The sequence below is a fragment of the Squalius cephalus genome (genome assembly GCF_949319135.1).
Source record: "Squalius cephalus genome assembly, chromosome: 3".
Taxonomy (NCBI): domain Eukaryota; kingdom Metazoa; phylum Chordata; class Actinopteri; order Cypriniformes; family Leuciscidae; genus Squalius; species Squalius cephalus.
In genome coordinates, this window is record NC_137124.1 from 17,264,473 (window position 1) to 17,286,345 (window position 21,873).

The 21,873-nt window shown below is 38.1% G+C and overlaps 1 protein-coding gene across 23 annotated transcripts in view; it reads left to right on the forward strand.

The window, feature by feature from the left end:
* Positions 1-21,873, forward strand: part of mark2b (MAP/microtubule affinity-regulating kinase 2b) — a 47,115-nt gene that overhangs the window by 13,360 nt on the left and 11,882 nt on the right. For 6 of the 23 annotated variants that reach the window (XM_079867109.1, XM_079867125.1, XM_079867131.1 and 3 more), the window contains exons 2-15: positions 2,166-2,336; positions 3,398-3,451; positions 5,357-5,405; positions 7,440-7,505; positions 7,717-7,787; positions 8,805-8,861; positions 11,554-11,790; positions 11,901-12,020; positions 13,704-13,806; positions 13,898-14,010; positions 14,118-14,256; positions 14,353-14,492; positions 16,333-16,421; positions 20,117-20,263. In XM_079867109.1, coding sequence (XP_079723235.1) covers positions 2,166-2,336; positions 3,398-3,451; positions 5,357-5,405; positions 7,440-7,505; positions 7,717-7,787; positions 8,805-8,861; positions 11,554-11,790; positions 11,901-12,020; positions 13,704-13,806; positions 13,898-14,010; positions 14,118-14,256; positions 14,353-14,492; positions 16,333-16,421; positions 20,117-20,263 — 1,556 coding nt within the window. The remainder of the gene's footprint in view (positions 1-2,165; positions 2,337-3,397; positions 3,452-5,356; positions 5,406-7,439; positions 7,506-7,716; positions 7,788-8,804; positions 8,862-11,553; positions 11,791-11,900; positions 12,021-13,703; positions 13,807-13,897; positions 14,011-14,117; positions 14,257-14,352; positions 14,493-16,332; positions 16,422-20,116; positions 20,264-21,873) is intronic. The other 17 variants (XM_079867120.1, XM_079867126.1, XM_079867110.1 and 14 more) reach the window with 3 other exon arrangements.

A 21,873-nucleotide genomic window follows, 5' to 3' on the forward strand; every position in this document is an offset into this window, starting at 1 on the left:
ATGAATACACATTCAGACAGACAGTGTGGCTTTGCTGTATTGTTTCAGCCAGCCTTTCTCATGCCTTTCTCTTGAGCTGCCCCTCTTTCAAAATTGGCATCATGTGAAACGAGTAAAGAAATAAAGAGCATCTTCATTTAAAGACATACCTCTGAGTGTGCACCATTTAGTGGGCTGACGTCAAATGTTACATTTATGGCTTTGAACTTTGATCGGTTGGTCTTTGAAGAAGACGGAGCTGTCGTGATATACAGTGCTCGGATATGTGAACTGTGGTTTGCACGCACACACACATCGCACCACAGAGCTCATGGAGTTGGCTGGGTTCCTCTTGATGATTGAACTTTCTCTTTAATGAGCTCTGTGTCCGCTTTCGCTTGAGTACAAAATGGAGAAACATCTGTACAGATTAAAATGAAAAATGCAGCATGATGCTACTTGCGTTATTTGTGATGGAACGAAAGCAGGAAAACATAGGGAAGCACGTAGCATATTTGTGTGTGTTTGTGTATTTGCAGATGGACCCGTCTGTTTTAATCTAATATAATCCACTGTAATCTAATCCAATCCAATCTAATCTAATCTGATCTGTATGTTTTTCCAGTGTAATGGGAGAAATTGGGATTTTTATCTTTATTTGGACAGGAAAATTGAGATGATTTGGTGGGGTTAAAGAAAAATCGGGTGTTTTGGAAAACGTCCAAAAAGCAGTGAGTGAGGTCTCATGAGATTAGGATTTTTCATTCACTAAAACGCTTCACGATTGATGTGGTTATGCCTCCTCCTCTCTCTTGTCCTATCATATTTTTCCCTCGATTAGTGTTATTAAAGGGATAGTTCACCCAAAAATTCTGTCATCATTTACTTACCATCACGTTGTTCCAAACCTGTTTGACTTTTTTCTTCTACAGAGCACAAAAGATTAAATTTTGAAGATTATTGATATCCAAACAGTTTTGACTTCCATTGTATGGACACACACACACACACACACACACACACACACACACACACACACACACACACACACACACACACACACAAAATGCATTTCTCCCTGAAATATCTTCTTTTGTGTTCCGCAGATGGAAGTCATAAAAGTTTAGAAAAACATGATGATGTGATTACAGAATTTTCTTTTTTGGGTCAACTATCCATTAAAGATTCATATCTGTTAGTGCACATCCTCCAATAAGTCGAGTTGTGCTCCACTCGGGAACGATGCAAGTTCAAGTTTTGCTCATGTCATTTGCTTAGATCTGTCACTTTTGTCATTTTTAATACTTGTATGATCAGTAATAATGAAAAAATGATTCACAACTGTGTGTCTGGAGGCTGGGTCAGAGTTTGAGAATAAGGACATTGAGAGTGTTCACCAATGCTGAAGAATATGTCATACATTATCATGGTGCATGTGATGCATTACATAATATTCATCTCTTTGGAACCAGCGAGTTTGAGTGTGCATGTGTTTCTCTGAGCCGTATGCCTACTCATTTGCTAGCTAAGATACACAAGTACACTGCCATTTAAAACACTGCAGACAAATGTATGCTCACAGAGGCTGCATTTATTTGATAAAAAATACAGTAACAACAGTCATATTGTAAAATATTATTATATTTTAAAATGAAATGTATTCCTGTGATGGCAAAGCTGAAAAGTCTTCAGTGTCACATGATCTTTCAGAAATCATTCTTATATGCTGATGCTAACAAATAGCAAAACACAGATTTAAGCTTTATGATGTAAGTTGATACCATCAAAAGATTGTTTATTTATTACTTTTACCATAATTGTATATTTGGGCTTGCTTTGGTGTTACATTTACACACACCAACTGCTGCTTCAACTGTTTGCTGTGGTTCTGTTCATTCTTCACATATCACTCAAACTTTCTGATCTGGTTCTGACCCCTTAATTGTCAGGTATTCACTTCAGTTAGAGGATGTGATCGTCACTGTGTCTTTAGCTTTCCAAGAAGATTGAGCAGTGTTCTGCTCTGCTGCTGTGTGTCTGTATTCATATTTTCCTCTTGTGAATCAGTCTAAAACAGTTATCAGTATGTGTGAGTGTGTGAAAGTGAGGGGGGAGAATGTAGTGTGTCATCTGAGTTTGACCATCTGAAACATTGTTCTGATCCCTATATCCCATCTCTCTGTCAGACTCACTCTGATGCCAAAGGAGGAGGGCGTCCCAGTGTCCCGCGTGTTCGCAATGTGGTGCCGACGGCGGATGAAAACCCCCATATAGGAAATTACCGACTGCTGAAGACCATCGGCAAGGGCAACTTTGCCAAGGTTAAACTGGCCCGACATGTCCTCACTTCTAAAGAGGTAACCAGGTCTCCTGTGTATAGTGGATCTAGTAGACGAGTCCATGCTATATGAGCTCCCTGTAACACATATTGCAGACAATTCTGATTTGTTCTAGATAATGCACAGTTAAAAACTAATTATTAGTTAGTCATATAGTGGATACTTGTTGTACACTTATTTAATGGGTTGACCGTTTTGATATTTGAACTTACAACTATGCCTTGTGGTATTTATGTTGCGTCCAAAATTGCCACAGTCTGACCTGGGGCCTGTTGCTGATTAGATAAGTATTACAAGTTAGGCATCTAAGATTGGTCATAACTGCTTTAAATCGGTTGCTGAAAAGCTTAGATTGGTCTCATTTTGAGAACGAAAGTACGACTTATCCTTTGGCTAACTGATAGTTGGTCAGACTAGTTCTTAAGACACAGTCTTAACATATTAAAATAGCTGTGTTCATGCAACTGGCCCTAGAAGTGGAATCTAATTTCAAATCACGTATAATAGTGGTTTGGATTGGATGTGAGAAAATCAGATTGAATGTGATACAAATAAATAATCAGATATTCTTTCTTGTTTGAAACATGTTTCATTTTTCATCTAAAGCATGCTCTTCTCTAATACTTTTTCAGTCTTGCTAAACAAGTACTCTTTAATAAACTTTCTTAAGGGCAAAATTGTTTGGTAGGGTAAAAAATATACCACAGCTGTGGGAGTCACATTTATTTAAAAGCTGATAGAAATTATTGTAACCCAATAAATATTTAATAGGTTTATGATTTATTTCAACAAGTAAAAAAAATAAATGAAGGCATTTTGGAAAGTGTTCAAGCCAGTTTTAATATGATTTTCATATAACTAAAAGAAAAAGTTGAAATCTTTTATTAAAATCAACTCTGGGATGCGCTTGTAGTGCTCAAAGTTGAAGAAACATGCTAATATGGAGCAAGCATAGTTAGCTTTCATTAGTTAGCAAAGTCATCTTTCTAGTGTAACTCTGTTTGTTTGTAACTCGGTTGTTGTTTTTTTGGTGTTTGAGAGATGTGTTTAAATATGTGCTTGTGTTTCTTTTGTCACAGGTAGCAGTGAAAATCATAGACAAGACCCAGCTCAACTCTTCTAGTCTTCAAAAAGTGAGTCTGCAGATCTCCTCTCTTTATCTGTATATCTGTCTGGAGAGAGGGCATAGAGGGGGTAATTACAGGAAGAGATGCTGAAGGATTTCCTCTGACGTGGGAATGATCGGGTTCTGCTTTATCCCCACGCACACATACCTACACCGGTCATGTGCCATTAACTTTTTGCTGTAACTACAACAGAATCCTGGAGGACATTAAAAATGTGTTTATTGCATTATTCCTCCTGCTAGTGAAATTTTAACAATGTATGTGCTGAAAAAAAAAAAAAAACAGTTTTTCCACACTTTATTAAGCAGAACAAACATTTTCAACTTCTAAAGATTTCTTAAGTACTAAATCAACATATTAGAATGATTACTTATAGGGATGGGGCTTATCCGATCCAGTATCGGTATCGGGACCGATACCAGCGTAATTCACGTATCGGATTTTCCCGATCCAACCTGCGGAGATATCCGATATCCATGAGTCATGTCTGCACTTTAACGTTGTCTGCTGAAATGACTCCAAAAGTGATTCCCGCCGGCGAGTCTGCTAGCTGGCTGCAAACTGCGGAATGGATTTCCTGAACAGAGGCGCGGCTCAATGAGATACAGAGTTATGAGACACGCCCCTGCTCAGGAAATCCATTTCGCAGATTGTGGCTAGCCAACAACCTCCGCTGTGTGAAAATACGTCACACTGGAAACACCGCAGAGCAAGACAGCAAAATGCAATGTTTGCAAAGCCGTAATTCAGAGCTCTTTGAAGCTCCCTCGCCTCGCGTCATACAACACAACGAACACAATCAAACATTTAAAAAAGCACCACGTTACTGTGCGTTCACACCAAACACGAATAGCGCGTCAGATTTGCAACTGCGCGTCTAGTAGGACGCTTGAATATTTTGAATCCATTTGAGCGTTCAGAGTGAAATTGACGCGCATAAAAAGCAAAAGTTTGAAGCGAAATTGATGGGTCTGAGGCAAAATCCGCTTGTCTGTTTGCAAAATGACTGATTTTGAACGAGCATTCATCGAGAGAGTTACCGCATCGGAGCGAGGATCACCCTTCGTGTGTGTGTAAGATGTTTACACTTGCACTTTTCTTATATTTCAACACTCAAGTATTTTACATTTTGGGAATGTAATAAATATTGACATGACAATTAATTTGAAACCCTTATAGTTGCATATTTGTTTTCAGAATGGGATTGTTCCTGTTCAAAATATTTCCTGTTTTTGTAGTTTATTTCAGCATCATATAAAATAAACAATAATAATAATATTAAAGTAAACACAGCTCTGATATCGGAATAGTATCGGTATCGGCCGATATCGAAATTCAGGTATCGGGATCGGATCGGAAGTGGAAAAATGTGGATCGGTGCATCCCTAATTACTTAACAATCATATTACATAAAAAAATTAAATACAAACCAGTTATTTTAAATTCACAATATTACTGTTTTTGACTGAAATTGACTGACCTTTTGAACGACAGTGTATGTAATCCCAGATTGCCACAGTACATCTGTGTTTGCACAAAAATAGAGCATATTTACATCTATTATTTAAACAGACAATAGCAAATGTTCAGGCATAGATTTTTCATTGTTTTTTACTTAATTTATTTATAAACTCTGCTTTAAAACAAGCTGGTGTTCAGCCACTTTGTTTAAGTTATCAAAACCCCGATAAAGTCTGGTCAGACTGAGAGGCCACCTAACCCTAGCAAACCAGCTTGAACCCACTTGAAATGGGATTGACCTGTGCAGCGTTTCTCAAAAGCATCGTAAGCCTACCAAAGGTCTCTACGATCAATTTAGCTCACAATGCTTTAGAGAAACGCAGGTCTGAAGAGTTCCTGGTCAAGGCCAATGATCTTCTCAAACCTTCTCTCTTTTCTGTGTTTTCTCAGCTCTTCCGAGAAGTGAGAATTATGAAGCTGTTGAATCACCCGAACATCGGTGAGTGATCCAGAAAGAACCCGTCTAACTGGCCACACTACAATTAATAGAATTATTACAGTATTTTACTTCAGCATCTGGCATGAATCATCAGAAAATCGTTGATATCAGCATTCCCGAGGCTTTGATTTCATAGATGCTAAAGAAATTGACTGTTTGATGTGTGCTGATGTGCATTTGCTCAAACTTGCACACAGTGTAACAGTGTGTTTAAGTCTTTATGTGTGTGTGTTTGCCTGTGCTGTGTCGGTGGTCCTGACTGAAGCGTCAGCTCATTAGTGCTTAGCTTGTGCTCATAAATATCAAAGCGCAGAGCTGAAATATGAAAGGGAAGACCTGCCACCTTTGAGGATTCAGAGCCTTTTCTCTCTCTGTTCAATGGCCGAGTGTTCAAATACCTGTGCTGGTATCACATCACAAAATCACAGCTGATTGATCCGAAACGCTCCTTGATCTTTCCATGACGACACACACAAAGTAGGGATTATGTATTTTATTCATTGCGTTAATGTCAAACAGTAGTGGCCTGTTTTCGTTGAATAGACTGTGATGAATGGAATAGCTCTGAGCTTTAAAACGCAACTCCTAATACCTGTTCGTTTTTATAATTCTACTTTATTAATGTTTCTCCCTTTATTAGATGCTGTTTGTTTGGATTTGGAACATTTCAATTTTTTCCATTTAGGGTTTTGTTCTCTTCTCTCCTTAGTGCGTTTGTAGGTTTTATGGTTGCTGATGAGATTTTTATGAGAAAAATTTCTTGTCACTGTTACTAGCTCAGGAACTCATTCTAATGCAGTTTGTAAGTGTAATCTTTACCATATCAAGACGGATATGGTGGGTTTCATTGCAAAAGCCTGAAGCGCTTTATATGAAAAGAGATGTGTTTATCACCACTGCTTTCCTTCAAAGCTCATTCTCTGTTATCCCATGAAATAATAATGCTGTGCTTTAGAGGTGTAGATGCGCTATATCAGTTATAGGATTTTTTTCTATCACCAGTTATTGGCACTGTTAACCCCAATAGAGTAGTTTTGCAGTAAAGCCTGTTCACACCAAGTCTGATGCAACTAAAAACACAAAAGTATAAATATTCTCAAACTCATTTTCGCTCTAAATCTATTTAAACAGGCAGATTGAAAATGGTCATTCTCTGAAAAGATGCCGGAATAAAGGGTTCAGAATACAAAGTTTAAAAGAAAATCTTTACAGATACAGATTCACACAGTGACAGTTAAACTGGACGTGACAGATCATTTGTTTGTATACATCGAAAGCGAATATTTTGCATAGCAAAGCAGTCTCAGCTAGCTATTGCTAATAGAGGTGCTGCAGTGATGATGTTTTTTTGTAGGCCAAACCGGAAGCATCACCCTGGTTCCCTGGATTCCCAAAATAGTTTTTCCATTGGCTTTTGGATTATTGCAGAAAATAAGCTCTGTGACTAACACAAGTTTTTGATTCTTACATGTTTGTTCATCATGATAATCTCCTCAAATGAACATTTTATGAATTTTGAAGCCTAAGCAAAAGTAAAAAGGTAATCATAGGCAATAAAGCGCACTACACCACGGTCACATGACTTCAACATCACCACCATTAATTGGCTTCAGGACAATTGAACTGGAAGAGCTAAAATGCTAACTTGTTTTTGGGTTTTGTCCTACAAAATACGTCATCCCTGCAGAAATCTATTGATGCAAGATTTTGGATTAGATTTCATGGTGGGATATCCAGCAAGACACAACAGGAAAAAGCTATCAACCAATAAAATGTCACTTACTCCTTGATGTGTTGAACAAAAAAGTGATTAACATATATCGCTTGTTGCTTTACCATGTCATGCTTGTGTCCTATACAAGCATGACATGGCAAAGCAACAAGCGATATATTAACTGACAGTGTGAATGATTTCATAGAGATGTGTTCTTTCATTTTAAAGTGTTTTTGTGGATGCGCCTAAAAGTCAAATTTGGTGTGAATAGTCTCTTATATGTTTTGATTTGTGATTATCTCTCTCTCTCTCCCCATCAGTGAAGTTATTTGAGGTGATCGAGACAGACAAGACGCTGTATTTAGTCATGGAATATGCCAGTGGAGGTGAGTAGGCTGAAAGACTAGAACTGCCAGCTGTCAATCATGTCAAGAAATCAGGACACTGCATTTTATAATAATGTTATTTTCACATCTTGCTCTCTCCTTTGTCTGAACTTTCTGTTCTTTTCCTCATCCTGTACCATTTCTTCTTTACCTCTTGCCTTCCTCTGTCATTTTCTACTCTATTGCAATGTTCCCATCTTCCATTTCCAAGGCGAGGTTTTTGATTACCTTGTTGCTCACGGGAGGATGAAAGAAAAGGAAGCTCGTGCCAAATTTAGACAGGTCAGTGCGAGTGCATGTGAGTGAGTCATACTTCAGTGTCAAAGCTCACATGTATGTACAAGAAGGTCCAAGTCTGAGTCCACTAGTGAAAATTTTGTATTCTATTCTACATTTTGTAATATATCTTTTGCAGATTATATCATCAGGGTGACATTTGAGTGCAAAAGTTTAATTGAAAAATTAACATGAATTAAAATAAAACCTGATGATTATGTTCTCCAGCACGATTTGAAAATGATCCAAACAGCATTGTGTTTCAGTGGAAGCAAGAACATCTGTACAAACGAGTCCACATAATTAGTGGCAAATATTTAGTTGTTTAATTAGTGACCTAAAAATCTAATTTAGCCAAGAATTTCCAAAATTCCCAAACTTTTATCTATTTCCAAATTTAAATAAAATTTAGAATCCCAGATTTTTTATTATGGTCTCAGACTTTTGAACTCCAACTCCAGACTTATTTCATAGCATTCAAATGTTAAGTACAATGTTCTTTCAAATTAATACTTTTATTAATTAAAGATGCATTAATTTGGTCAAAAGTTACAGTAAAAACGTCATCATGGTTTCCTCAAAAATATTAAGCAGCACAACCGTTTTCAAATGTAATGATAAATGTTTCTTGAGCAGCAAATCTGCTGATTTCTGAAGGACTATGTGACGCTGAAGACTGGAATAATGGCTGCTGAAAATTCAGTTTTGCAATCATAGGAATAAATCACATTTTAAAGTATTTTTAAAGTAATATTTACAATATTTTTGATCAAATAAATGCAGCTTTGGTGAGCATATACCATTTTGAACAGTAGTGTGTGTGGCAGGTGGTGCTAAGTGAGCATTTTCTACTAGTAGGTGTGTGTGCGCGCTCATTAACAGTGCTGTGTACATGTGTGTGTATGATGGCTTAATTACTGATAGAACAGCTTAATTAAAGAGCGACAACTCCCATGAGGAGCCAAAATGACTTCACATACTCTTCCTGATTAGTCACCACACCTTCTCTCTTTATCTCTCTAGATTGTCTCAGCTGTGCAGTATTGCCATCAGAAGTGTATTGTACACCGAGATCTCAAGGTGAGAATGTGCGTGTGTGTGAGTGTGTGAGGGTCTCAGGGCCTTTTACATATGCACATGCCCTGTCAGCAGGATGATCTCCATTCAGCTGTACCTTCATCTTTCAGATTTTCTTAAGTAGTTCTCCTGTGTCTGTCATCAAAGTCCATTACAAGAGTCCAGATGTAGGAATGAGTCCTCTGTTTAAACGGACACACACACGCACACACACACACACACACACACACACACACACACACACACACACACACACACACACACACACACACACACACACCTGCACCCTATCATGAGTGTACTCTGAACTCTGGAACTGCTGACCTCAGATCTTTTATTTAAGATGAAAGGAAGTGTCTCTCTGGATGAATTGTTCCCATGATGATACTCTGCCCACATACTGAAATTGCTTATTGGTCCAAACCATCATCCTAGTGACCCTTGTACCTTGGAGTTAGTCACTGTCTCCATGCATAACTTAATGTAATTCTCTTCTGCCCCACTCAGGACCCCCAGAAATCCAGTCTCATTTTCGCACACACACACACACACACACACACACACACACACACACACACACACACACACACACACACACACACACACACACACACACACACACACACACACACACACACACACACACACACACACACACACACACACACACACACACACACACACACACACACACACACACACACACTGGTTTTAATGTCTTATAGAGACATTCCATAGACATATATATAAAAACATATATAGAACTGTATATTCTATCCCCTAAACCTACCCATCACAGAAAACTTTCTGCATTTTTACGTTCAAAACACTTCATGTACACCTGTCATACACACACACACACTAAATAATGACACCACAATGCTGGAGTTGTATTGATTACAATAGAAAAGGGCAATGTTCAACATATTGATTTAATATGAGCACTATAAATAATAGAGCACTTACCAAGGGTTTGCAAATGTAATAGGTTCTGCATCTCTGTGTTTGTGTGTGTAAAGAATTAAACCACACCTCTGTTGTGGCTACAGAGGTTTCTGGCTATTCAGGTTGGATTGCAGGATCTATATCGTGTTTCTCTTTCAAGTTACAGGCGTGTTGATTGTTGTGTTGTGTTCAGTTCCGGTTGCCCCAGAAAAAAGGAAATTAAAATAATTGGAATTGTTTTGTCTTCACTGGTTTCATGTAATAGTATACATGCACTAATGTTCAAAAGTTTGGGGTCAGTCAGATTTTATTTTTATGTTTTAAAGAAATTGATACATTTCTGCAGCAAGGATGCATTAAATTGGTCATAAGTGACAGCAATGACATTTATAATGTTACAAATGATATCTACCTCTGATGAATGCTGTTCTTTTGAACTTTCTATTCATCAAAGGCTCCTGACAAAAACTTATTTCAAGAATTCCGCAAAACATATTAAGCAACACAACTGTTTTCAACATTGATAATAAGAAATATTTCTTGTGCACTAAATAAGCATTTTAGAATGATTTCTGAAGGATCATGTGACATTGAAGACCATCATTGAAACAAATTACAATTTAAAATAAGTAAAAAAAGAAAACAGTGGAATATTTCTTCACAATATTACTGTTTTTACTGCATGTTTGAGCTGTTTTAACTAAAATCAACTTGCACTGGCATAACTTAAAATATGTCAACGCCATTGTTTTGTCTCAAGATGCACACCAGTAATGTTTTTTCTAAGCCTAAGGCATGTTTATAAAAGCTACTTAAATGTCCTAATTGATCTAAGGTCTAATCCTGGTCTAATCCTGGCTTAATCAAGGCCCTGTCTATGAAACCAGACCTAAAAAATCGTACTAACCTCAAACGTTTAAAGTGTGTATACAGTGCGAACAGTATAGTCCGATTCTTGGACAAATAAATATTGAGTCAGATTTCTTAATTGAATTGATTTAAAAGAGTCAAATCAGTCTTGATCTCATAGGTTAATGTTTTTACTTTCACTCATCTCCAAATTGAGAAGAGCCAAGAACTGTGACTGGTGTGTAATTAAACATATTGGACCCCCAATATAAAAACTAAATCCTTTTGGAAACCCTATTTCATGTGTTTAGTGTAATTTGTTTGGGTAAAAAAGTCTTTGACATGATGTTTCGAGCAGCCATTCAACATGCAGATTAGTTATCTTAAATACAGCAGAGCTACATTCAATCTGGAGTTTTAAGTGACAGTATAATAGCACTTTTGTCAGGCGTTCATGCTGGCTATGCCTCGTCCATTTCTTTGTTGCTGTGTGTTTGCATGTCGTAAAAGTTTGGCTCTGTTGGCAGAGTAATATTTAACCCTGCAAACCGAGCCCAGTTAGCACCCCACATCTGTTGCTAGGCAACACGGCTTCCCTGCGCGGCTAAAGTTTGTGTGTAGATGTTGAGTGGCAGCACAGAGAGCAAGTCTCAACACTCTCACAAACACACACACAATAGCATGAGAGAACTCATTATGAAAAGCTGGACAAACACCCTGAAAGAAGAGAAGCAGGCATTTCTGATAGATAATAACAATGTTGAAGTAAAAAATGGAGATGTGTGTGTTGCTGATTGCTTGAACAATGAACTGTACGCTTCTTGTTCTTCGAATCAAGTGCCAACTCTTCTCTTTTAAAGCCTTCTACTTACCAGCATGCTGTCCTTCTTTTCTCCCTTAGGCTGAGAATCTTTTACTGGATGCTGACATGAACATAAAGATCGCTGACTTTGGCTTCAGTAATGAGTTTACGGTTGGCAATAAATTGGACACGTTTTGCGGGAGCCCGCCGTATGCCGCTCCTGAACTCTTCCAGGGCAAAAAGTATGATGGGCCGGAGGTGGATGTGTGGAGTCTCGGGGTCATACTCTACACGCTGGTCAGTGGCTCACTGCCTTTTGATGGACAGAACCTGAAGGTGAGGGACAATGAAGATCTGTGTTGATGTTCCTGTTTGTCTCTGTCCTATTTTTGTCTTCCTCCTTTCTATAATATAATTCTCATTGTGTTTCCCTTTCTCTTACGCAGGAGTTGCGAGAGCGTGTGTTGAGAGGGAAGTATAGGATTCCTTTCTATATGTCCACAGACTGTGAGAACCTGCTGAAGAAGTTTCTCATCCTCAATCCTACCAAGAGGGGAAGTTTGGAGGTGCGCTTGGTTTAGACATTTTACACATCTGATATCTGACTGTGGATTAGAATACAGACAATAAGGCCTCAAATTTCAATTCGCTTAAAGTATAGTCTCATCATGTCTGAATTCTCAGCACAAAATATTAAGGTTTTTAAAACCAAACAGTCCTTTTTGAGTCTTTAATATGGTAATGTTCACACACAGTTCAGTTAGTTACAAGAGTGACAACCGCATTCAATAACCAAACTCACACCTATACATTTTCATGACTCATAACTGCATTCTCGGTAAACTCTCACTATGTGGACAGAACCGGATTTGACCTCTAGTTGTCATGTCATACAGTGCAAGAGAGCCGCTCTGTGCTGCACAAATGCTTGTCTACAGTGTGTTGAGGGTTTTTTTGTGTGTAGTTTCACTTTCTGTAACTTACAGCGACAGAAAATGAGCTGTGTGTCATCTGAAGGTTTTAGATCCAGTTACAGTTCTCCACAGTAGCAGCTCCCGTCAGTTTTGTGCTCTACTTACGACTCAAATGCTCCGCTCTCTACCCAGATATAAAAGCTCCTGTCGGTTAATGAAGATTTGATGAATGAACTCGCAGCTCGATTGAGCTCTTGTCATATCAGAAGTGATAATACTTTTCAGTTTTATGGATGTCACAATATTTGATATTACTGTGGTCACTGTCTCTATGGTTACATCTGAGAGAATATGGGTTTGACCCCTGTTGCACGTTCATACAGACAATATTCTAGACACTACTGTAAGTTAGTTTTTAAAAAGGATAATTTGAGACTCACACCTGTAAGAAAATGCGGTTGTCAAACCCAAAAACTGACAGTGTGAACGTAGCCATGGACTCCTTTATGCTGAGCCTGAAAATTCTCCAAAAATCGAAAAGTTACTTTGAGAAAAAAAACATTTCCTGTCAAAATGTGAATGTTGTAGTGCATATACTATACCTATTTAGAACTGTAGATCTCAACCTTTTCGACTCCAAGGCCCTCCATTGTCCACAACAGTATTCAGAGGGCCTACTACATTTCCAGATGTTCATGATTTGATGGATGGATATTTTTTACGCACAATTTCTACCTGATGAAATATAAAGCTTGGCAAAACCAGAAAAGTGTATATTAATAAAATGTATAGAAATGCTCATGGCATTTAAGATTTTATAAAAAATTGACGACTTTTCCAGGTCTAAAAATCTCATCCATGTTCTCTGAGATCGTAGGATCTTCAAAAGAAAAGAAAAAAAAAGGTGTTGAGGGGGTAAATTCAAATATGAAATATATTGATCTTAAATTGTTTTATCTTATTTTAATGCTTGTTTTGTTTTAAATCATTTTAAATCATTTTGAGGTCCCCTTTTGAAGTTTGCTGAGGGCCCTTAGTGGAAGCCACTTATTTAGAATACATATATTATTACAATGTACAATTTCTACTATCATTTTTTCCCCTTTTTGATTCATGCTAGGAGAGTGACGACATCTGTTACGTTTACATAATGTTTTATGTTTTGCAGTAAAGCATGTAAATGACTGAAATATGCTGTACCTTCATTCAGATAAGCAAATCTTTGGCAAAAATATGGAATATGTAGTCTTGTTGCATAAAACCACATAAAGATCTGGTTATGTGATCCCTCACCATCTCTCTCATTCTTTTTCTGTGTGTCTATCATTGGCTCAGCAGCAGATCATGAAGGATCGCTGGATGAATGTAGGTCATGAAGACGATGAGTTGAAGCCCTTCATTGACCCTCAGCCTGACTACAAAGACCCCAGAAGAACAGGTGAAATAGTTAGATGTTAGAATATATCTATAAAACAAACTACAGAAAGAAATGGTATTAAAATTACATTGCGTCTATGTTGCCCACTTAGACATAATGCTTCAGATGGGTTTCCCTCAAGAGGAAATCGAGGACTCTCTCGTCAAACAAAAATACAATGAAGTCATGGCAACCTATCTGCTGCTTGACTATAGGAATTCAGAGGTATGCACATACATAAACACATTCGTGCTTTAGTACCCACAGAGGCATCAAAATATGATGATACAACTGCTTTGTGCTCATGTATCATTGAAAATTCGGTCTTGCAGCTTGACGAGGGTGTCATCTTGTCATTAAAGTCGCGCCCAGGAAGTGACCTCACTAATAGCAACGCCCCTTCTCCACCTCATAAGGTACAACGCAGTGTGTCATCCACTCAGAAACCTGTCAGAAAAACCACAGATCAGGGTGAGTTGATTTAGGAAGTTTTGTGGATTGAAGCCCCTGGTAAACGCACATACACGTGCATGTTTGTCTTTACACTCTTTCCCCTTTATCTCTCAGGTTCATACTCGAAAAGGCCTCAGGGAGAAAACAAGCATGGAGTGGATGATTCTGGGAGGAAAGGTTCAAGTAGCTCCACCAAAGTTCCACCCAGTCCAGTGATCTCCAGTGAACGCAAAAAGAGTTCTACACCCTCTACTGTAAGTAAATTACAAATAAAACACACAAAAAACGAATTAGTCATCTTAAATGCTACAAGTGAACTTAAGCATCACAACATTTTTATGTACATTATATATATAAAAAATCATTTAAAATAATGGTTTAAGATTACATTTCACAGTGTTATTATTATTTTAAAAATGTATCTAAGTGAGTGTGCGATTATGCAGAAGCTAAACTAAATGTAAAAATAGGATAAAAGAGCACGCACAATTAAATATCCTACCAGAGGTACATTCAGAAACTAATACTTGTTTAGCAAGATTTTGAGCTGTGGTGTTGATGTGGGCAACAAGCTTGTGTGCTTTCCCATTCATGTGCCTCCCTCTAGTCCTGTCATTTCCCCTCTCAACTGCCAAAAAAAGAAGTCAAATCTTTTTCAACCTATAAAACAAAAAAGGGGAACTGTACTAATTAGAACATTTATATAGACAGAGTGCTTGTTGATATTTTACAGGCTAAAATTAAACAATATACAAAACAGCACCTCAGGGCACTCAAGCTTGTCAACAGGACTAATACAGTACCAAAGTCACGTCATGTTCCTTTGTTCAGTTTCCATGAACTTGAACACGCAATTACATTATGGATTGAGGAAGCTTTTGACATAATAGCAGGGTAATTTTTAAACATCTTAACTACTGCTTCTGCTCTCAGTTAAACAAGGGTGCTCTGGAAAGCTTGTTGCTTTCCACACTGATATTTTTCAGGCAGCAGATGGCTGGAAGGGCTCTCTCTCTCTGACCGAGAGATGTTTGGCATGGCCAGTGTTCATGGCTTTCACAGTCATTTCTGTGAAAATGCTACAGAGGAGGCTATTTTGAACTTTCACACACCACATCATACTTGTGTACCTTTTTCTTTTCTTTTTTTCCCCAATAGAAAGTGCAAATACTATTTTTTGAAATAGGCCCTTTCTGAGTACCAGCCAAATAGTAGTTGGATGCAAACATTTTCACGCCTTGAGTAATAAAAATGGTTTTGTATCTAGTTTGTCATTAAACATTCACCCAGGGTTCATAGCAGGGCTGTCCTTTGCTTGGTTCATAGCATGGTTCCTTTAATCGCTCCACACCCATACTTGGATTACTGTTGCAGTTCCAGAGCTAATAAATGCAAACGTGCATTTATCAGAATAATCTCACATATAATCATTATAATCAGAATAATCATTACAACAAAAACTATTAAACTTCAAACATTACAATGCCCATACTAATGTTCATTAACTCTACAATTATAATTAAAACTCCTTTATTAGCTAATTACTCTTCCACAGCGATGCCATAGAAATATTCAGAGCTACCGCAAAAAAAGAAGCTCAAACACAAAATTCTTACGATTTTTGGCACATAAGGTCTATAAGCGGATAATCCACGGCTAGCTATGCGTTAAACAATTTGAATGCACTCCACGTCGTGCATTAAAATAGTTTAATGCAACATTAAAATAGTTTAATGCACTGCTAGCCATATATTATTATAATATTTATTAATATTTTAAATTACTTTTTATATTTTCACTTTTCATTTTAGTTTAAGTTTTGGTAATTATGTTATGTACTTTTGGCAGTTTTATTACTTTATTTTATATTTATATTTAGCTTTAATTTATTTTATTTCAGTTTAGTCTTAGTCATTTTAGTACTTCAAATTAAACTTATTTTATTCCAAGTTAGTTGCCTTTAAAATTTATAATTTTAAAGTTAAGTTAAAGTAGTTCATCTAACATTTATATTTTATTTCAGCCTTTTTTTTTTTTTACAAAACAAATTTTATTAATTTAATCATATTAACACTGGTGTGTTTATGATTTCAGAATAGTATCCTGTCCACGGGCACAAGTCGCAGCAGAAACTCCCCCATTTCTGACAGAGCCACTCTGGGAGTACAAAACGGCAAGGACAGGTACATCCAAAGACACACCACATTTGTTGAAAGATTGTAAATCTCGAAGGCAAAGTACAGAAAAACACCTACCGTTCTCCTGTGTCTCACACACCCGCATACGGGCACAGTTCATCCCTCTAGATAAGATCACTAACAAAACCAGTCACCATTTTTGTCTAATTTACACTGCACACACACAGTCTACTTCTATCTCCTGTCTCTGTGCTGTTGGCCGTTACCTGCCATGGAGAAAACTGGCATGCTTTTGATCCCCAGAAAGGCCGAGTTGTGCCAGATTGGCATGTCACCCTGGATTTCAACTGGATTAGTGACTCCTAGAGTACCATCTCATTCAATCCCACACACTTGTTAATTAAAACAGAAAAAGTCCATCACCAGAATTTGTATTCTTTTATAAACCTATTAATTGCACATGTACAGTGCAAACATAACACCAAGCATTAGAGCAGGGATGGGCAACATCGATCCTGGAGTGCTGCTGTCCTGCAGAGTTTAGCTCCAGCCCTGATAACAAAAACTCACCTGCCTTTAGCATTAGCAATCCTGAACACATTGATTAGCTTGTTCAGGTGTGTTTTATTAGGGTTGGAGCTAAACTCTGCAGGACAGTGGCATTGCCCATCCCTGCATTGGAGTGTCATCTAAACCCCATATAAACCTCCCACAGTCATCGCCACAAGTGCTAAGAAGTCAGTCATCCTTCACTTCCTGTGCACCTCTATAACCATTCATCCGTTATAACTCCTTCCTCTCCGGCATTCATATTGCTGCTAATGCTCACTTTCCACACACTCCAGTGTACTGTCTCTTAACTGTATAAATTATACATAACCATATGCACGAGATGTGTTTTAAAAACGGATATAGAGCTTTCTGCCTACTAGAGTCATGTTGCACAAAGATGATGTCTTCTAGTCTGCCGAAGTGTAGAATGGTGACCATCGGCATGTAAATTATGCAAATGATTAAATTATGGTCATGAGTGAAGTCAATATGCACGTACCTTGTAGTTTGAATACTGTTAATTGTTTCATAAACTGAGACGACATATATCTGGAATTGAATTGAAACTTTCAATGGGCCTTTTGCTCTGTCAAAAAAGTGCCGATTCCAGTGCAGAAAGTGCTATGCCGTTAGTTATAATGAAGGCCTGTTCAGACCAAGTCTAAATTAACAGGGATAAGATTTCAAAAGGAAACAAAGCATCTCTAGAAACTCCTTTGTACCAATCCCTGAATAACATACCACGATTGTTTGTTGTACTTTTATTTATTTTCCCATGCAGAAAAATATTAGAGTATTAGATATTGAAATAAGATATTAGCTTTTAGGTCATGTGTCAGGAAATGACCTATCTGTGTACGGCCAAGTAGAATTTGACTTTGTTAACAGAAGCTTGCAGTATTTGCGGAGCTACATAAAAGTTAAACAATAAAGCTCTGTATATTCTTGCTATTGCAAAGAATGGCAAAAATGACATACAGAATAGCATATGCTACCGTTCAAACGTTTGGGTGTGTTTGAGTCACACATAATATAATGAGTTAAAATGCAATGTTACAAAATATGTCCATTTTAAATTAATGGTGTTCTTTTGTACTTGCAATTCATTAAATGTATCACTGTTTCAACAAAAATATTAAGCAGCAACATTTTCAGCATTGATAATATTAAATGTTTCTTGAGCACATATAGGAATTTTCATCAGATGAACACTAAAGATATTTAGAAAAATAATCCATCCCTGTCAGTCCATAAGTTGACACTTCAAAAACCAAGCAAAATGACAATAATCCATATGACGGCAATTAATGAATCAATCTCTTCTGTAGCGAAATGATGATGCGTGTAAGAAAAATATTTATTTTAAATGTTTTTTCTGGCCAAATATCATACACTGATTCATGAGGGCACTGTGAAGCGCTATGTCAGCACGTTTTGAAGCATGACTTAAGCTCGTTCTTGTCATGCGAGTTACACAATGTGCTGACTCATGAAACTGTATAACAGTTTATAGTTAAAAAATGTAAAATATTATTTTTCTTACTTCTATTGGAAACATTGTTTCATCAACTCGGGTCATGGATTACTGTCGTGTTCACTTTGTGTGGTTTTGAGGGTCTCGCACACTTGCAATATATGAACTCAGAGATAGGTTATTTTACTAAAAATCTATGTTCATCTAAAGAAAGTAAGTCATATACATTTGGGATGGCATGAGTGTGAGTAAATTATGAGAGGGGGGAGTATCCCTTGAACTAGGTGTGAACAAGCCTTCAACTGTTTCTGTTAGAGCTGTGCTGTGATGCTTTAGTTCTCTATGGGTGTATATGTGTAAGTATGTCAGTGACACTGTGTTAAATACCCCATGAACTCAAGTTATGCTTTCTGGAATAAGAACATCACATGTTCCTAATATCAACTTCTGACTAGCCATAGCAAGTAACAAATCATGTGATGTAATCTAAAGGCTATTTTAAAAAAGGCCTTCACTATGTCCCACCCCAACTTCCTGTTTAAGTAGCGAATATTTCAGCACTGGAAAGAAAACTGCTTTCATTAAATGATTTCATGGGGTCTTTAAGTGTTATAACCTTTTGTCCTTTGAATGCTCCTGCAGGATTTGCTGATTTGTTTTTTCATGTGATTTTCTGAAGGCATTCAGACAGTGTGTCGGGTTAAATATTCCCCACACGTCCCTCTACTTTTCCATTTCTTTCTCTCTCTTCTGGTTCCTTTGTCTTTGAACTCTCATTTTGTTTTTCTTCTGTCTGAGCTGTGTGAACGTGTGCAACTTTGTGTCTCTGTGAGCGTATGTATAGCTTTAAATGGATTAGGGTGGCTTGTGATGGAAAAAAAGCACCATTAACTCTGTTGTAAGGTTGCTGTAGTCGTCTGTAATAGGCTTAGCTTCTCTCTGCCACATAGCAAGGTGATAGCATGTTATTTCTCCACCACAAGCTCAACTAATCCCTGCATAGTGGTGTGTGGGTGTGTGTGTGTTTCTTTTGTGCTTTTCTGTGAAATCAGCACTCTGTTTGACCTCTCTCTCACTCCCTCTCCCCCTCTCTCTCCTGTACCATTCACCACTGTCTCTCACTTTAGATGCCCAGATGCATCTATCTATCTATCTATCTATCTATCTATCTATCTATCTATCTATCTATCTATCTATCTATCTATCTATCTATCTTGTATCTATCTATCTATCTATCTATCTATCTTGCATCTATCTATCTATCTATCTATATATCTATATCTATCTTGCATCTATCTATCTATCTGTCTATCTATCTATCTTGCATCTATCTATCTATCTATCTATCTATCTATCTATCTCTATCTGTCACTCAGTCCATCTTCCTATCTATTGCTCTATCATTCGTCTGTCTGTCTATTTATTACTCTATCTATAGCTCTTTGGCTTTAACTCTATCATCCATCTATCTGTCTGTCTGTCTGTCTCTCTGTCTATCTATCTGTCTGTCTGCCTATCTATCAATCAATCTGTCTATCTCTGTCATACTGTCGGTCTGTTTATCACTCTATCTAATGTGTGCAAAGTGCTGTTTCTAATGGAATGCTTCTCCCTCCCTCCCTGCCTCCCTCCACACATACGCACACACTCGTGTTTATGTGTGTGTCGATTTGTGCGTGTGTGTACGGAGGGGCCGCTCTCTCTCTCCCCTCAGCCTGAGCATCCCCGGGTCCCGCGCCTCGACGGCTTCGGCCGGCGCCGTGCTCTCCTCATCAGTCTCTTCCTCACGCATCCGCCATCACAAGTCACTCTCCACCTCTGCCCATCCCTGTCCCACAGACCTGCACTCACACCGGCCCAGGCAAGTCCCCACGCCGCCAAAGAGAGAACCCAAATCTGGGAACTGTAGCATGTCTCAGGGGGTTTATGTATTCTTAGAAATCATTTACTTGGCGTGGAAAAAGCTAGCAGGAAGCCAGGGAGTGACAAGAGTCTACAAAGTCAACACTGGGAGACGGTTGTGCTACAAAACAAGACAAATTTTCATATTCCTGCTGAAAACACAAGCACAGCTAGTCACCAACATATGTTTTGGCTGGTGGTCCACAGAATGCGATACTGTTGAGCTGGTGTCCCCTCCTGACTAAAAGGGAAAGGGATAGTTCATTGAAAAGTGAAATGTCATCAGTTACTCACCCTTGTTGTTCCTAATCTGACTTGTCATAGTTTTTTTTTTAACATATAATAAATGTGAAAGTTGTTTTGGACCCCACTAACTTTCATTGTATGGACAATCATACAAGTCATACAGGTTTGGAACAACATGAAGCTCTTCCAGAAAATGTGGAAGAGTGAACTACCCCTTTAACCAGCAAGATATTTTTGATCAACTAGTTTCACTGAGCAACAAAAAACAGCCTGCTTTTTTTCCCTCAGGGATTTCAGGAGTAAATGAGAAATAATAATATTTATTACAGTTTTCATGAAGTCATGAGTGATTGTTAAGATGGGATGTGAACGGTGATACCTGGCCCTTAAGAATGGGAACATTGATGTGATTTCTACCTAACAACCATGTGAATGTGCAGTGTGGATAAATTACAATAATTCAACACATTAACCCACCCCCCCCCCCCCCCCCCCCAACCGTTTTTTCCTGTCCTCTCTAGACTATCACTGATAAAAGTTCCACAAAGCCACAAATAAAACCGCATATTCACACTAAACACTGACCACGTCAGAAACACACCATCAATTGTAGCGCTGCAGCGTGGAGTGTGAATGGTTCGTGTTAGCCTGTTAGTGCCGCTGTAAGTGAATGGTTGGTCTGTTGCATGCAGTGAGCTGAGCCTCTTCCGAGCGTGGTTGGGGACCATTGAGAGAAGGTACCGCTGCTCTGTTACATCATCTCTCTCACTTCTCTGTGCTTCTCTGCCCCCTGTGCACTGTCTCCCCTCTGGAGTGAATCGTACCTCAGTGCAAGGGCCATATATTCAGATCTGTGCACTGTATATATGAGTGATTGAGTGAGTGAGTGAGAGACCATGTACAGCACATAGTGTGGCTCATTCTGTCTTTCAAGGTTCTTTCACGTGACTCAGTCTGGACACAAGCGTTGACCTCCACGGATGCTTCAAATAGCTTACAGGAAGGAAAATTTCGCAAGGCTGCTTCAAGTAAACTGAAAATATTGTATTTGAACTTAGAACTGATCACTAGCGATGGCAAGGTCATGGGTTCTGTCCCAGTGAATGCATGAACTGATCAAATTTGTATCTTGAATGTCAAATGCATAAATGTAAACGTAAAAAGAAAAAACAATCTCAGAAAACTTTTGGTTGCCCCTGGATCAATCCCTCTTACATCATGTTTTGATTTTCACACCAAACTCCTTTGAATGGTCAGTGCAGTGGCAAACTGAAATTTTCATTACAACAATTTGCACAAGGGTAACTAACATTGACGCGAGTC